Genomic DNA, 19,402 nt, shown 5'->3' on the forward strand with positions numbered 1-19,402 from the left:
GTAATACAAAAGTTATACAAAAGTCATACAAAAGTTATACACAAGTTATACAAAAGTTATACAAAAGTCATACAACAGTCATAAAAAAGTTATACAAAAGTCATACAAAAGTTATGCACAAGTTATACAAATGTTATACACAAGTTATACAAAAGTTATACAAAAGTTATACAAAAGTCATAAACAAGTTATACAAAAGTCATACAATAGTCATACAATAGTCATACAAAAGTTATACAAAAGTAATACTAAAGTTATACACAAGTTATACACAAGTTATACAAAAGTCATACGACAGTCATACAAAGGTTATATAAAAGTTATACACGTTATACACAAGTCATACAAAAGTCATAAAAAATTTGTACAAAAGTCATACAACAGTCATACAAAAGTTATACAAAATCATACAAAAGTTATACAAACGTTATACAAAAGTTATGCAAAAGTCATAAAAAGTTATACAAAAGTTATACAAAAGTCATACAAAAGTTATACAACAGTCATACAACAGTCATACAAAAGTTATACAAAAGTCATACAAAAGTTATACAAAAGTTATACAAAAGTTATACAAACGTCATACAACAGTCATACAAAAGTTATACAAAAGTTATACACGTTATACACAAGTCATACAAAAGTCATACAAAAGTTATACAAAAGTCATACAAAAGTCATAAAAAAGTTATACAACAGTCATACAAAAGTTATACAAAAGTCATACAAAAGTCATACAAAAGTCATACAACAGTCATACAAAAGTTATACAAAAGTCATACAAAAGTCATACAAAAGTCATAAAAAAGTTATACAAAAGTCATACAACAGTCATACAAAAGTCATAAAAAAAGTTATACAACAGTCATACAAAAGTTATACAAAAGTCATACAAAAGTCATACAAAAGTTATACAAAAGTTATACACGTTATACACAAGTCATACAAAAGTCATACAAAAGTTATACAAAAGTCATACAAAATTCATAAACAAGTTATACAACAGTCATACAAAAGTTATACAAAAGTCATACAAAAGTTATACAAAAGTAATACAAAAGTCATACAAAATCATACAAAAGTCATAGAAAAGTTATACAAAAGTTATACAAAAGTCATACAACAGTCATACCAAAAGTCATACAAAATCATACACAAGTTATACAAAAGTTGTACAAAAGTAGTACAAAAGTTATACGAAAGTTATACACAAGTTATGCAAAAGTTATACAATAGTTATACAAAAGTCATACAAAAGGTGTACAAAAGTCATACAAAAGTTATACACAAGTTATACCAAAAGTTATACAAAAGTCATACAACAGTCATACAAAAGTCATACAACAGTCATACAAAAGTTATTCCAAGTTATACACAAGTTATACAAAAGTCATACAACAGTCATACAAAAGTTATACAAAAGTCATACAAAAGTTATACACAAGTTATACAACAGTTATAACAAAAGTTATACACAAGTTATACAAATGTTATACAAATGTTATACAAAAGTAATACAAAAGTTATACAAAAGTTATACAAAAGTCATACAAAAGTTATACAAAAGTCATACAAAACTTATACACAAGTTATACACGTTATACAAAAGTCATACAACAGTAATACAAAAGTTATACAAAGGTTATACACGTTATACACAAGTTATACAAAAGTCATACAACAGTCATACAAAAGTTATACAACAGTCATACAAAAGTTATACAAAAGTCATACAAAAGTTATACAAAAGTCATACAAAAGTCATACAAAATTATACAAAAGTCATACAACAGTCATACAAAATTATACAAAAGTCATACAACAGTCATACAAAAGTTATACAAAAGTCATACAAAAGTTATACAAAAGTTGTACACAAGTTATGCAAAAGTTATACAAAAGTCATACAAAAGTTATACGAAAGTTATACACAAGTTATTCAAAAGTTATACAAAAGTTATACAAAAGTCATACAAAAGTTATACAAATGTCATACAAAAGTTATACACAAGTTATACAAAAGTTATACAAAAGTCATACAACAGTCATACAAAAGTTATACAAAAGTCATACAACAGTCATACAAAAGTTATTCAAAGTTATACACAAGTTATACAAAAGTTATAAAAACGTCATACAACAGTCATACAAAAGTTATACAAAAGTCATACAAAAGTTATACACAAGTTATACAAAAGTCATACAAAAGTTATACAAAACTCATACAAAAGTTACACAAAAGTTATACAAAAGTCATGCAACAGTCATACAAAAGTTGTACAAAAGTCATACAAAAGCTGTACACAAGTTATACAAAAATTATACAAAAGTTATACAAAAGTTATACAAAAGTCATACAACAGTCATACAAAAGTCATACAAAAGTCATACAAAAGTTATACAAAAGTCATACAAAAGTCATACAAAAGTCATACAAAATTCATACCAAATTTATACACAAGTTATACAAAAGTCATACAAAATCATACAAAAGTTATACAAAAGTCATACAAAAGTTATACAAAAGTCATACAAAACTCATACAAAAGTTATACAAAAGTTATACAAAAGTTATACAAAAGTCATACAAACGTTATACACAAGTTATACAAAACTCATACAAAAGTTTTTAAAAAGTTATACAAAAGGTATACAAAAGTCATACAACAGTCATCCAAAAGGTATACAAATGTCATACAAAAGTTATACACAAGTTATACAAAAGTTATAACAAAAGTTATACACAAGTTATACAAAAGTTATACAAAAGTTATACAAAAGTAATACAAAAGTCATACAACAGTCATACAAAGGTTATACAAAAGTCATACAAAACTTATACACAAGTTATACACAAGTTATACAAAAGTCATACAACAGTCATACAAAAGTTATACAAAAGTTATACACGTTATACACAAGTTATACAAAAGTCATACAACAGTCATACAAAAGTTATACAAAAGTCATACAAAAGTTATACAAAAGTCATACAAAAGTCATACAAAATTATACAAAAGTCATACAACAGTCATACAAAATTTATACGAAAGTCATACAAAAGTCATACACAAGTTATACACAAGATATGCAAAAGTTATACAAAAGATATACAAAAGTCATACAACAGTCATACAAAAGTTATACAAAGTTATACACAAGTTATACAAAAGTCTTACAACAGTCATACAAAAGTTATACAAATGTCATACAAAAGTTATACACAAGTTTTACAAAAGTCATACAAAAGTTATACAAAAGTTATGCACAAGTTATACAAAAGTCATACAACAGTCATACAAAAGTTATACAAAAGTTATACAAAAGTTATACACAAGTTATACAAAAATTATACAAAAGTAATACAAAAGTTATACAAAAGTCATACAACAGTCATACAAAGTGATACAAAAGTTATACAAAAGTCATACAAAAGTCATACAAATGTTATACAAAAGTCATACAAAAGTAATACAAAATCATACAAAAGTTATACAAAACTTATACAAAAGTTATACAAAAGTTATACACAAGTCATACAAAAGTCATACAACAGTCATACAAAAGTCATACAAAAGTTATACACAAGGTATACGAAAGTCATACAAAAGTCATAAAAAAGTTATACAAAAGTCCTACAAAAGTCATGCAAAAGTTATACAAATGTTATACAAAAGTTATACAAAAGTCATACAAAAGTCATACACAAGTTATGCAAAAGTTATACAAAAGTTATACAAAAGTTATACAAAAGTCATACAACAGTCATACAAAAGTTATACAAAAGTCATACAAATGTTATACACAAGTATAGCAAAAGTTATACAACAGTCATACAACAGTCATACAACAGTCATACAAAAGTCATACAAAAGTTATACAAAATCATACAAAAGTCATACAAAAGTCATACAAAAGTTATACAAAATCATACAAAAGTAATACAAAAGTTATACAAAAGTAATACAACAGTCATACCAAAAGGCATACAAAAGTCATACACAAGTTATGCAAAAGTCATACAAAAGTCTTACAAAATTTATACAAAAGTCATACAAAAGTCATACAAAAGTCATACAAAAGGTATACAACAGTCATACAAAAGTCACACAAAAGTCATACAAAAGTTATACAAACTCATACAAAAGTAATACAAAAGTTATACAAAAGTCATACAACAGTCATACAAAGTGATACAAAAGTCATACAAAAGTTATACAAAAGTTATACAAAAGTCATACAAATGTTATACAAAAGTCATACAAAAGTAATACAAAACTTATACAAAAGTTATACAAAACTTATACAAAAGTTATAGAAAACTTATACACAAGTTATACAAAAGTCATACAACAGTCATACAAAAGTCATACAAAAGTTATACACAAGTTATACGAAAGTCATACATATGTCATACAAAAGTCATAAAAATGTTATACAAAAGTCATACAAAAGTCATAAAAAAGTTATACAAAAGTCCTACAAAAGTCATGCAAAAGTTATACAAATGTTATACAAAAGTTATACAAAAGTCATACAAAAGTCATACACAAGTTATGCAAAAGTTATACAAAAGTTATACAAAAGTTATACAAAAGTCATACAACAGTCATACAAAAGTTATACAAAAGTCATACAAATGTTATACACAAGTTATGCAAAAGTTATACAACAGTCATACAACAGTCATACAACAGTAATACAAACGTTATACAAAATCATACAAAAGTCATACAAAAGTCATACAAAAATTATACAAAAGTCATACAAAAGTAATACAAAAGTTATACAAAAGTAATACAACAGTCATACCAAAAGGCATACAAAAGTCATACACAAGTTATGCAAAAGTCATACAAAAGTCTTACAAAATTTATACAAAAGTCATACAAAAGTCATACAAAAGTCATACAAAAGGTATACAACAGTCATACAAAAGTCACACAAAAGTCATACAAAAGTTATACAAACTCATACAAAAGTCATACAAAATCATACAAAAGTTATACACAAGTTATACAAAGGTTATACAAAAGTTATACAAAAGTGATACAAAAATCATACAACAGTCATACAAAAGTCATACAAAAGTTATACAAAAGTAATACAACAGTCATACAAAAGTTATACAACAGTCGTACAAAAGTCATACAAAAGTTATAAACAAGTTATGCAAAACTTATACAAAAGTTATACAAAAGTCATACAAAAGTTATACAACAGTCATACAAAAGTTATACACAAGTTATGCAAAAGTTATACAAAAGTCATACAACAGTCATACAAAAGTCATACAACAGTCATACAAAAGTCATACAAAAGTCATACAAAAGTTATACACAAGTTATACAAAAGTCATACAAAAGTCATACAAAAGTTATACAAAAGTCATATAAAAACATACAAAAGTTATACAAAAGTTATACAAAAGTCATACAACAGTCATACAAAAGTAATACAACAGTCATAAAAAAGTTATACAACAGTAGTACAAAAGTCATACAAACGTTATACACAAGTTATGCAAAAGTTATACAAAAGTCATACAAAAGTTATACAAAAGTCATACAAAAGTTATACAAAAGTAATACAACAGTCATAAAAAAGTTATACAACAGTAGTACAAAAGTCATACAAAAGTTATACACAAGTTATGCAAAAGTTATACAAAAGTCATACAAAAGTTATACAAAAGTCATACAAAAGTTATACAAAAGTCATACAAAAGTCATAAAAAAGTCATACAACAGTCATACAAAATTTATACGAAAGTCATACAAAAGTCATACACAAGTTATACACAAGATATGCAAAAGTTATACAAAAGTTATACAAAAGTCATACAACAGTCATACAAAAGTTATACAAAGTTATACACAAGTTATACAAAAGTCTTACAACAGTCATACAAAAGTTATACAAATGTCATACAAAAGTTATACACAAGTTTTACAAAAGTCATACAAAAGTTATACAAAAGTTATGCACAAGTTTTACAAAAGTCATACAACAGTCATACAAAAGTTATACAAAAGTTATACAAAAGTTATACACAAGTTATACAAAAATTATACAAAAGTAATACAAAAGTTATACAAAAGTCATACAACAGTCATACAAAGTGATACAAAAGTCATACAAAAGTTATACAAAAGTTATACAAAAGTCATACAAAAGTCATACAAATGTTATACAAAAGTCATACAAAAGTAATACAAAATCATACAAAAGTTATACAAAACTTATACAAAAGTTATACAAAAGTTATACACAAGTCATACAAAAGTCATACAACAGTCATACAAAAGTCATACAAAAGTTATACACAAGTTATACGAAAGTCATACATATGTCATACAAAAGTCATACAAAAGTTATACAAAAGTCATACAAAAGTCATAAAAAAGTTATACAAAAGTCCTACAAAAGTCATGCAAAAGTTATACAAATGTTATACAAAAGTGATACAAAAGTCATACAAAAGTCATACACAAGTTATGCAAAAGTTATACAAAAGTTATACAAAAGTTATACAAAAGTCATACAACAGTCATACAAAAGTTATACAAAAGTCATACAAATGTTATACACAAGTTATGCAAAAGTTATACAACAGTCATACAACAGTCATACAACAGTCATACAAAAGTTATACAAAATCATACAAAAGTCATACAAAAGTCATACAAAAGTTATACAAAAGTCATACAAAAGTAATACAAAAGTTATACAAAAGTAATACAACAGTCATACCAAAAGGCATACAAAAGTCATACACAAGTTATGCAAAAGTCATACAAAAGTCTTACAAAATTTATACAAAAGTCATACAAAAGTCATACAAAAGTCATACAAAAGGTATACAACAGTCATACAAAAGTCACACAAAAGTCATACAAAAGTTATACAAACTCATACAAAAGTCATACAAAATCATACAAAAGTTATACACAAGTTATACAAAGGTTATACAAAAGTTATACAAAAGTGATACAAAAATCATACAACAGTCATACAAAAGTCATACAAAAGTTATACAAAAGTAATACAACAGTCATACAAAAGTTATACAACAGTCGTACAAAAGTCATACAAAAGTTATAAACAAGTTATGCAAAACTTATACAAAAGTTATACAAAAGTCATACAAAAGTTATACAACAGTCATACAAAAGTTATACACAAGTTATGCAAAAGTTATACAAAAGTCATACAACAGTCATACAAAAGTCATACAACAGTCATACAAAAGTCATACAAAAGTCATACAAAAGTTATACACAAGTTATACAAAAGTCATACAAAAGTCATACAAAAGTTATACAAAAGTCATATAAAAACATACAAAAGTTATACAAAAGTTATACAAAAGTCATACAACAGTCATACAAAAGTAATACAACAGTCATAAAAAAGTTATACAACAGTAGTACAAAAGTCATACAAAAGTTATACACAAGTTATGCAAAAGTTATACAAAAGTCATACAAAAGTTATACAAAAGTCATACAAAAGTCATACAAAAGTTATACAAAAGTAATACAACAGTCATAAAAAAGTTATACAACAGTAGTACAAAAGTCATACAAAAGTTATACACAAGTTATGCAAAAGTTATACAAAAGTCATACAAAAGTTATACAAAAGTCATACAAAAGTTATACAAAAGTCATACAAAAGTCATAAAAAAGTTATACAACAGTCATACAAAAGTTATACAAAAGTCATACAAAAGTCATACAAAAGTCATACAAAACTTATACAAAAGTCATACAAAAGTTATACAAAAGTCATACAAAAGTTGTACAAAAATTATACAAAAGTTGTACAGAAGTTATGCAAAAGTTATACACAAGTTATACAAAAGTCATACAAAAGTCATACAACAGTCATACAAAAGTTATACAAAAATCATACAAAAGTCATACAAAAGTCATACAAAAGTTATACAAAAGTCATACAAAAGTTACACAAAAGTCATACAAAAGTCATACAAAAGACTTTAAAACATGGTACTTACTACCCTCTTGTTAAACACTGAACATTATAAGATCATCATTTCGTATAAATCCGAACATTTAATTATTTGCATTAGTTTCCCCGATATATTGTTTGCGCATCAAAATTCTTTCTAGAAAAACATTGGATGATAATGGGAGGAACCAAGTGAAGGTTGCCAACATCCTAAGTGACGGTGATTTAATGAAATGAAATATATTTGAACTTGGAACACCCAGATTGTCAGGTCTATCCATTAGTCACTTGACCACTGTCATTATAGGGTGAAGATAAAGGATAAATGGTGTCATTTTGGGAAAATTGTGACGCCCTCCCCTACATGTAATAGTTAATGAAAAAGGGGGCTTTGGGTCGCCTTCAACTATGGTCAACAACATACCTGATTGTTGACCCCTGATTGTCAGTGACAATTATTTCTATTCTGCCTCAATCAAATGCAGTTACATTATATGAATATTAAACAGAAGTTGCTTAAAAATGCTTTAAAATGTTTAAAAATGTTTAAAAATGCTTAAAAATGCAGATCACTTTGAAAAAATAATGGCAGATTTGATGCATTAAAATTTGTGTACATTTTCAAAAACATTTTGAAAGCATTTTTTTTTTTACTTTTCTTATTTTAGTATTTACTTTCAAGAGAGTCAGCAATCCTAAAAGATGGAGATGGGAAAACCGTTATTCTTGCAGCAGCAGAACTAGGTAATCATTTTTATCATTTATATGCCAGTAAACTAACCCAGCGATTCTAATCCATTCTAATAGTATAATAATAATAATACCAAATGTGAGAAAATCAACATATGCCTAATTTCTGGGATTGAGTTATATTTGAAATAGAATTTTGTCTCAATTGTTCTAATTAGCCATAATCTTTAACTAAACAAGTTACTCATCTCTCTCTTAGCTATTTCTTTCAACCCACTTTTCACTTTATGCTAATTCAACTACTCTAATATTTCAAAATGTCTTTGTCAGTATTTAGAGAAAGAGTAACCCTTGTTTTGAGTGTGACCATCTAATTTACATATGCGTGTTTGCACACACAACAAACACATGTAAATTAGATAGAATTATAATATCGAAGTAAAGAAACTTATTTTTATAAGCATCTTTACTTCTATATTATAATTATTATTATATAGAAATAAAGACTTATTATTTTTAGTTCTGCAAGAAGAATGTCTTAACAGATATGTCACAGATTTTGAATTTTCAAATGAAATCAAAATAAAATTAAAAGCAATTGTGTCCCAGCAAGTTGCAGTTATGTCTATTGTATATGACGCTGTTGTTGTTGGCACTCAGATTTCCATAGGTAATACAATTCAAATAAACATTTATTTTAGTTCACAGGACTGGAACTAAATATAGAAAAAACATTAAAAAAAACACGTTATGATGGTGTCATCTTAAACTGCTTGGCTAATGGACCATACGATTGAAAGAAGTTGAAATCATCTCCCAAACTCTGCAATAAATCTTTGTTTACGTTTTTACAAAAATTTGTTTACGTTTTTACAAAAATTGTTTTTTTTTATTACATTTTCACCCCAAACAAGGCACAGTGCCACTTTAATGTAGAGGCTACTATCAGGGATATAAGTCGCAGGGATATTACCTAGGGAGTTGAGCAGTAAGATGTTTGTTCACATTACATTTGAACTTCTGCATGTCAGTACGATTGAGAAGGCAGGAACCCGGAAAGGAATTCCAAAGTCTAGCAGTTCTGGAGAAGAAACTATTAGAGTAGAAGGCTTTTTTACATCTAGGGATTTCTACTGTGTAGGGATGGGACTTTGCTGCTTGTCGGGTTTGTCGGGAGTATTTACGCCGAGGGGGTGTAAGGGCTTGTAGTTCGTCCGAACATCCACCATTAAAATACTTGTAAAACAGGCAGAGAGATACAACATTTCATCGGTGGGACAAAGGTAGAAGCTTAGATGACAGTTCAGGACCTATCAGGTTGGTGACTCTCTTTTGAACCCTGTCTAGGAATGAGAGACCAGCAGCAGATGTGACAACAATACTCCATACGTGGGCAAATGGTGGCCTTGTAGAGGTAAACGATACTTTCAGGTGTAAGTAACTTTCTACTATGGTAGAGAGAGCCCACCTTCTTTGCAGCAGCCTTGGCAATGCTCTCGATGTATCTTTTCTAACTCATGTTCCCTGTGTATATTAAGCCGAGAAGTTTGAAGGTAATGTATCTTTAGCCATAGTTATTAGTGGTTGAAAAGGTTTCTTGTATAATTACAAGAAAACAAACTTAGTCGTGACAGCATCGAATGTGACCATCAATTTTTGGCTCCATCTTACTACAGACTGGATTTTTTCCTCTAGGGTTTCCACCATTGCCTTGGATAAGTTTTCATTCGTTTTCCCCTCATGCCTGTTATAGAGCGTGGTGCCATCAGCAAATATACCTATCCAAGAGACAATTTTATCAAGAAGGTCATTTAGGAATAATAAAATCCAAGGATCGACCCCTGAGGTACACCCACATTTATATCATATTGTTTATATTTATATCATATTGTTTAGATGTACGACCATCAAGAATAATCTGGATTCTTCTCTTATTTAAGAAGGATTTTATTATGTTAAGTATTCGTCCAGTAATATAGAATCTGGTTTTCATGAGAAGACCATAGTGCCATACTCTGTCAAAAGCCTTAGATATATCTAGGGCTACTGCCCTACCCTTCTCTGCTTTGTCCAATACATGGTATGTACATTCAGAGTTTACAGTTAGAATATCTGCAGTGGAACAAGCTTGCCTAAATCCATATTGATAGTCGGACAGAAGTTTAGCAGCTGTAAGGTGGTGATTAAGGTGCTTGATTAATTATGGACTCAAATATTTTGGCAAAAAGAGAGAGGAGGCTAATGGGGCGATAATTTAATTGGTCAGTTCTTTTGTCAGAATTCTTGTAAACTGGTACCAGACAAGCAGTTTTGCAGCAGTCAGGAAAGCATGATACATTAAGGCATTTGTTGAAGAGTTTGGAGAAAACTGGAGCAACCTCAACAGAACATTTTTTTAATAGTACAGCCGGGATGGGATCAGGTCCACATGCTTTTGAGGTGTCTAGTTTTTTTTTATGATATGATGTACTTGAGAAGGAGTGATTTTCAGATTATCTAGTGTGGTTTCTGTCCATAAAGGAAAATCAGGGAGGGAGTGGTTTGCTGGGTTCAAAGTAGAGTGTGAGGCAAACTGATGGGAAAGCATGTTAGCTGTCTCGGTTGCCGTACAAACAACCCCATAATTGTCCCATTATTTACTACACTGTTGTAGATTTTCCAGAAATCAAGAGTTCCTAATTTTTGCAGTTTAGAATAATGTTTATGATTATCATAGCATGATTAGCATTCCAAGGTGAGCAATGGGCATTTGTAACACAATCCTCAAGAACTCTTGTCCAGAAGTGAGGCTTGCTGATCCTGACGATCTGGGAGACGGGTCGGGAATGTTACTGTCTGTGTCAAGGAATGGGATACAGAAAAGATGAATGATGCTACTAGCTGTGTCTGTGTAGTTAGAGAAGCCAAACCTCAAAATTCTGGTGGGTGTTAAAGTCACCAAATAAATGTATTTGAGTGCTATTATCAAGGGAGAGTGCTACATCTATACAGAGACATGATTGATTAGAGTACAATCCTGGGTCGAGAGTGATAAAGAAAATATAGGTAGCGAACTATGTTGTGAAGTTAGTTTAATGCACATGAAGATCTGGTCATCTAACTTATCAAGGCCCATAGGCCACTCGAGGATAAGGGTTATTTAGTGTACAGTAGTAAATGGGATAATATTGTGGAAATTTGGTAAATTGGATTACTTAAGGAGACGGTTCATCAAGAATTTGTTTACATTGGGCTTGAAGATTACCAAATTGCAGTCAGCTGGAAAACAGGCAATCGGAAGAGCGTTCCACATGTGTGCAGTTCTAAGAAAGAAGCTTTGTTCATGGAATCTACGTTTTGGTTTAGGCACAGATAAAGAGTGGGGAAAATTATTGACAGTTGTTTCAACTAGACAAGTGTTTTTTCATGAAAGTTTGGTGAGGAGGGACCACAGATTGGAGCTCAGACGAGCACTTGCTATGAAAATAATGATAAAGCCGAAATAGACTTGCAGCGTCTCTTCTGTGGGAAAGAGGCTGAAGGGAAAAGAAAAGGGGCATCCCCCACTAAGCTACAAAGTCTATTTTGAACTCTGTCATGGCAGGATGAGCTGCTTCTAGCAGTTCCTGCCCAGATGTGGCAACAGTACTTCATCTTTGGACATACTTGGCTTTTATATAGAGAATTACATCAGCAGTGAGATAGCTACCGGAGAGGTAGAAGGATACCACCATTTTTCCAGCGACCTTGGCAAAGATTTGATGTATGTGTTCCATTTTAGATCAGGGGTAAAGGTCAAGCCTCCCCAAGACGAGAGCCATTCATTTTAATTGATGCCAGCTGGTGATCAGAGCGTAGATGGTGTAGAAATAGAAGCTTGGGTTTAGATGAATTAAAAGTGTTATGAGAGAGAACAAAAATCCGATATTGGGTTAAGAATATACCACAGCTTTATTCCCTTAATCCATCATGGTAGCCTACGAAGCTAGTCACATTTTCACATGCACAGTTTCGCAGGAGGTTGTAGCTATGTACTTTGTTGTAGCCGCAGCAACGTACTCCATAACATCCCCCTTCTTCCCCATTGGTTCTTGGTTTGACTGAACGAGATGTGTGGTGTGTTATAGTCGGTGTGTATGTGTTAGAGTGTGTAGTCTCTAAATCGTGCAGGGGGTTTGATCGCTTCGGCCTACGAAGTAGTTTCTCATGTGTTGGGGATCGTTGTGGTCCTGGGTTTGCCTGATAATCTTTGTTTCAGACGTGGCGTGGAGGCATGTTGTGGTATGGACACCCGTTGGGAGAGTGGTTGGTTGACGGATGTGGATTCTGTTACTTCTATAACATACTTCGACCCCATAACTGCATGGTGCTACTTTACTAATGACTGTGCCCAATTCCCAGTTGCTGTTAGGGCTTTGTGAGTGGCATTTCACCCTTATAGGCTGTCCTATGGTGGCTTCGTATAACAGTCATAATATGTTTTTGCCGTTTGTCGTTTTTTTTATGAGGCTATCTTGTACCTCTGCTTGCACTTGCGGTGTATAATCTGTGGTTTTGTGGGGTAGCATGGAGCGAGTGCACTGGAAAAAGAATCTTTGTGCATACCAGGGGTGGTAGCATTGCACCATTCCAGTATGGCTTTCCACATGTCCGTGCCTTCCTTTACTTCACTCAGCTGTCGCACACATTCTGTGTTAAAAGCTATGAACTTCAGTACAGATCTAGTCTGTCCAGAAAGTAATGATGGTAAGTTGCTATCCACGACTTGGAAGGTGACCTTTTTTTTTAATTCCTTTCACTTCACAGTGGAGTGTTATTGAGCCTAAAGGTTGAAGTATAAAGTTTATACAGCTTCAACTTTGTGAGAGACGGTTGTAGCAGTGATTTAATAATGCATTTGTAGTCAGCAAAGGCCAAGGTACTGCAGCTGACCCCAGTGTCAATTTGGAATTTGCATTAGGTTTTTGTGCTGTCTCCCGGGGTGGATATGCAAACGTCTGCCTGATAGTGTTTGCGCTCTGTGAGACTTCTCAGGACATAAATGCTTTTGTCATTGCTGACTGCTTCTGTTTCCACATAGCGCACCTTTGCAGTTCGCTGTGTTGAGGATTTATTTTGCCGTTGTGATGGGGTGGGTTGCGCCTGTGATTGGCATACTCTGGCAATATGGTTGCACTTTAAGCAGATAGCACATGTGAGTCCATAAGCCCGACACTTTCCTTTGTCGTGGCTCTGTCCACAGAATTTGCAGTCCTTTATGAATTCTCGTGGCTTTTTCTTATTTCCCTTGGTGTAGTGGATAGTTTCTGTTGGGTTGTTCAGTTTGCTGAGCTTTTGTTCAGCCTGTTCAGTGCTCCTGCAAATATCTATCGCCCTGTCTAGGGTGAGTCCAGATTCACTGAAGAGCCTGGCCCGAACATTATTATTATTGGTGTCTGTTACTATTTGGTCATGCAGTAGCTCATCCTCAAGGGCACTGTAGTCGCACATTTTGATTAAGTGTCTTATTTTGATCAAATACGTGTAAAATTTTCTGCCCTGTTCCTGTGTACAGGAATTAAACATGTACTGTTGGTATCTGATGTTGTGTTTGGGTTCAAAGTTCAAATGTCAGTTTTTCAAATTTTTGTGTCTGCTCCTTCCTCTGCCAATATTGGCAGGTTTTTGTATATTTATTTGTTTTTGTATATTTATTTGTTTTTGTATATATATTTGTTTTTGTATATTTATTTGTTTTTGTATATATATTTGTTTTTGTATATTTATTTGTTTTTGTATATATATTTGTTTTTGTATATTTATTTGTTTTTGTATATTTATTTGTTTTTGTATATTTATTTGTTTTTGTATATTTATTTGTTTTTGTAATTCCGAGTTTGTTTAAATCCACGTGGTTTGATAAATGTCTCTTCCGTACGGAGATGAGGGTGTATGTAAGACTAGAGCATTAAACTGCATGAGTTTTTCCGAACATCTGTTGGAAGTGTTCACTGAGTGTATATGGGTTATTCTGAAGAGAGAAATTCCGCTGACACCATGTTACGAGGCGAGAAGCAGAGAGAACACAAAGCCAATATTGGGTTAAGAATATGCCGCAGCTTTATTCCCTGAATCCATCATGGTGGCCTGCGAAGCTAGTCGCATTTTCACATACAGAGTTACACAGGAGGTTGCAGCTATGTACTTTGTTGTAGCCGCAGCTATGTACTTCGTTGTAGCTGCAGCGACGTACTTTGTTGTAGCCGCAGCTATGTACTTTGTTGTAGCCGCAGCTATGTACTTTGTTGTAACCGCAGCTATGTACTTTGTTGTAGCCGCAGTGACGTACTTTGTTGAAGTCGCAGCGACGTACTTTGTTGTAGCCGCAGCGACGTACTTTGTTGTAGCCGCAGCGACGTACTTTGTTGTAGCCGCAGCTATGTACTTTGTTGTAACCGCAGCTATGTACTTTGTTGTAGCCGCAGCTATGTACTTTGTTGTAACCGCAGCTATGTACTTTGTTGTAGCCGCAGCTATGTACTTTGTTGTAGCCGCAGCTATGTACTTTGTTGTAGCCGCAGCTATGTACTTTGTTGTAGCCGCAGCTATGTACTTTGTTGTAACCGCAGCTATGTACTTTGTTGTAACCGCAGCTATGTACTTTGTTGTAACCGCAGCTATGTACTTTGTTGTAACCGCAGCTATGTACTTTGTTGTAACCGCAGCTATGTACTTTGTTGTAGCCGCAGCTATGTACTTTGTTGTAACCGCAGCTATGTACTTTGTTGTAACCGCAGCTATGTACTTTGTTGTAGCCGCAGCTATGTACTTTGTTGTAGCCGCAGCTATGTACTTTGTTGTAGCCGCAGCTATGTACTTTGTTGTAACTGCAGCTATGTACTTTGTTGTAGCCGCAGCTATGTACTTTGTTGTAGCCGCAGCTATGTACTTTGTTGTAACCGCAGCTATGTACTTTGTTGTAGCCGCAGTGATGTACTTTGTTGTAGCCACAGCTATCTACTTTGTTGTAGCCGCAGCGACGTACTTTGTTGTAGCCGCAGCTATGTACTTTGTTGTAGCCGCAGCTATGTACTTTGTTGTAACCGCAGCTATGTACTTTGTTGTAGCCGCAGTGACATACTTTGTTGTAGCCGCAGCTATGTACTTTGTTGTAGCCGCAGCTATGTACTTTGTTGTAACCGCAGCTATGTACTTTGTTGTAGCCGCAGCTATGTACTTTGTTGTAGCCGCAGCTATGTACTTTGTTGTAACCGCAGCTATGTACTTTGTTGTAGCCGCAGCTATGTACTTTGTTGTAGCCACAGCTATGTACTTTGTTGTAACCGCAGCTATGTACTTTGTTGTAACCGCAGCTATGTACTTTGTTGTAGCCGCTGCTATGTACTTTGTTGTAGCCGCAGCGACGTACTTTGTTGTAGCCGCAGCTATGTACTCCATAACAAAAAGTAACCAGCCATTTCTTCCCACTTGTACCACATGCTCAAGATCAGAGGAGTGAGAATCAGAGAGAACTTGGTCATTTACGACCTTTGATGTGTCGCCATATATGGTAGTGTTGTCAGCATGAATGTCAACAAATGATCTAAGGAGGTGTTTTGGGAGATCATTGATGTAGATCAGGAAGAGAGTTAGGCCCAGGATGGACCCTTGAGGGACTCTAGCATTAATACTTTGAGCTTCCGATTTCTTCCCATCAACCGCTACTCTTATGAACCTATCAGAGAAAAATGATTTAATAATTGAGAGGACATTTCCAACTATACCATAGCTGAAAATCTTGTGAAGTAGGCCTTTATGCCATATCCTATCAAAGGAGCAATTGCCCTACAAAGGAAGCATCTGTTGGGATATAACCGTTAGCACATCTGCTGTAGGTCTAGCAAAACGGAAACTATATTGCATGTCACTAAGAAGGTTATTTCTGCTAAGGTGGTGGACTACTTCTCTATTTAACACGGATTCCAGCAACTTACTCAGGATGCACAGGAGACTTATTCATCTGTACTGAGAAGAAGATGACTGATCACCTGAATTCTAAAATCCAGGGCACACTGATGAGGTTTTCCAAGGTGTTGGGAAGCGATTCTCTTTAAGGCAATGCTTAAACAGCTTTGTAAGTATGGGAGCTAGTTCTGGTTGAAGCTTTTTTAATACCATAATTGGAATGCCGTCAGGGCCAGTTGCTTTACTGGAATCAAGGTTCTTTATTAGTTTGGCAACATCACGCACAGATATTTGTATGCCACATAGTGTGTTTTCTGATACATGAGGAAATACGGGGGCGGGGGTGTTGATGGCCTTGGTCGCATAGGGTACAATTAGCTGCAAAGTTCTTAGCAAAGAGTTTGGCTTTGTCTGATGCTGACGAGATTACCTTAGGTCATTGATGATGATCGGGATAGAACACACGCTTCTGTTCAGGACCGTGTTTACTATTTGCCAAAACTGGTGGAAACCAAGCTGCTGCTGAGCTACTTTGGACTTAATGGACTGAGCATACAACTCTCTTGCAGTTTTTATTACTCTTTTACGGTGGTTGCTGGCAGTCCTGAAGGTGACTTTAGTCTCAGTACATCTATTACATTGGAATCAATGCAAAAAGTGATTTCTCTGCGCAATGGATTCTAGTTTAGATGCCCTAGTCATGGGAAGGGTGTTAAGAATATATACTCCAAGTCCATGCATGTCTGTCAGAGTTCTTACGACAAAGTGGAAGATAACCAGACATGTTAAAAAATGTTAGAGAGGATGGAAGAGTGCAAGTATATATAAGTGCTAAGATATATGAGACGTTTGCTAGGAAAAATAATTCTACATCATCTAAGTTAGTTCTAAATCCATAGGTATTTGTAAATGCAAGACTTAAAGGAGCGGGCGAATCGTTGTTCGAGTATGTGTCTAGCTTGATCATTATTTGGATTGAGCTGTCATTTTGTAGTTTCAGTTTAGGGTTAGGGTTAGACATACCTAGGTTTAGGGGAAGGAAATGAGGCGGATGCGAGGGATGGTATTCATTGCCTTAGTCAGGAAACAAGGCTAAGCACTGGGCGTCTATAATGAGTCTATGATCGCACCTCTGCTCCAGACTAATAAGCAAAGAAGGAGTATGGAAGCTGGGCGATAGGCAGGGCCTATCTGCTCCTTAAGCAGTTTAGGTTTGCAAATCAGTGATTTGATTGAGGTTGTCGACCAGGACTAAGGAGGCCTTCCTCCCTCGTTTGGTGTCAAGACTTATGAGGTCAGTGGCACAGATTTACATCAGTCTTCCTTCTCTTAGATAGATGACCTGACCAGTTCTATGGGTTCATCAGCACCGAGAGACTTATCTCTACACCTAGTTTCAAAGCCAGGTATTTCTACGCCCCTGCATGGGTAGTTAGGATTAATAGAGTAAGTATCAAAATTGGATTAAGATTAGAAGATGTGGATTTTTCACATATTTTGAGTGGAGGTATGTATATAAGGTGTAGATTTAAGGTTAATATCTACTTGAGTTCAGCAAGGATTAAATATGGTTTGTGGATTAATAAATAAATTGAAAAAAATATAGTATAAAGAGTTAGGGTACGATTCGAAATGTGCTTTAAGTGTTAGTTTCATGTAAAGACAATTACCAGTACTTTCACCCATCTAAGGGAAAGAAAGATATAGAGTTGGTACTTAATACAGATCACTTTAAATCTAAGTACAAACTATGGCTAATAAGTATCTATTCTATAGATAAGCGATAGAGTATAAGTTAAGCTAATGCATGCCTTAGCAATAGAAATCTATAGAAGTTTATGGATTTTTAATGTGTCAGCCTTCTAAAAGTTAAAGACCGGAAGTTAAACTCCTCTCAGAAGGTATTTGCAAAGTATGTGATTTTATAGTAGCTTAAGGAGAAGTGCAATTGGCTATTTGTCCAGTTGGAACAGGAGAGATGATAAAACTTACAAGAATACAGTATTAATATACATTAGGATATACAGAGTTTGGGGTTGAGTTTAGGAGTATAAAAATTTGGAATAATGTTTATCATGCAAAACAGACACAGACTTTCAAAATTTTTTTTTTTTTTCTGGAATTCTTTGCGCTGATTTTTATCTGGAAAACATTTTTATCGTGAATTTGCTTTTTCTACTTGCCCCCCCACTCTCATAAATGAAAATTATTTTAAAAATTACTAAATGAATGTATTACAATTGAAAAGAATTCATGAACGCATTACAAGTTTTACCATATTTGAAGAATATGTTGAAGAAAGATTTGTCACGGTTTCAAAATCATCGCCTACATTTTTGTTATTTCTTTCTTCACCTCGGTGTTCTCTTCGCCTTCCCTTACCTTAAACAAAGGACGTGATTGGCTAATGCGAGCTAACATATGAACAATATCCAGGTTCAGTGAATACATTCACCTTCCCTTTCTTTTTATCATCAACTTCACTACGCACGTCGGAATTCAAATATATCAAACAAAACAGGTAATTGACTTTTTACTTTTGGACGAAATTAATTTAAATGGAATCAACAAATTCCCATTCTACTTTTGATTGCATAAATTTCATTCTGGAATTAATTAGAGTCGTTCATTTGTCTTATTGGGAGCGACACCACTAACATCATGCTGGTCAAATGAATACAGCTCGTTTCGGCCCAGTCAGGCATCTTGGCTGGGGAGCAGGAAGAGGCTCCCAAAGCGACGACTGACGCTACCAGTCATGTCGCACCAGCGCTGAAGGATTCGAGCAGCAGTGACAGCAGCCATCTCAGCAGTA

General features: G+C 33.3%; 1 protein-coding gene across 1 annotated transcript in view; it reads left to right on the top strand.

Moving 5' to 3' along the window:
- LOC145242415 (uncharacterized) overlaps nucleotides 1-19,402 on the top strand; it is a gene marked incomplete in the record, with an annotated part of 668,062 nt that overhangs the window by 484,636 nt on the left and 164,024 nt on the right. The window contains 1 exon segment of the mRNA XM_080105451.1: nucleotides 8,643-8,718. Coding sequence (XP_079961577.1) covers nucleotides 8,643-8,718 — 76 coding nt within the window.

This window comes from Euprymna scolopes, chromosome 21 (assembly GCF_053919585.1).
Source record: "Euprymna scolopes isolate OS-2025 chromosome 21, ASM5391958v1, whole genome shotgun sequence".
Taxonomy (NCBI): domain Eukaryota; kingdom Metazoa; phylum Mollusca; class Cephalopoda; order Sepiida; family Sepiolidae; genus Euprymna; species Euprymna scolopes.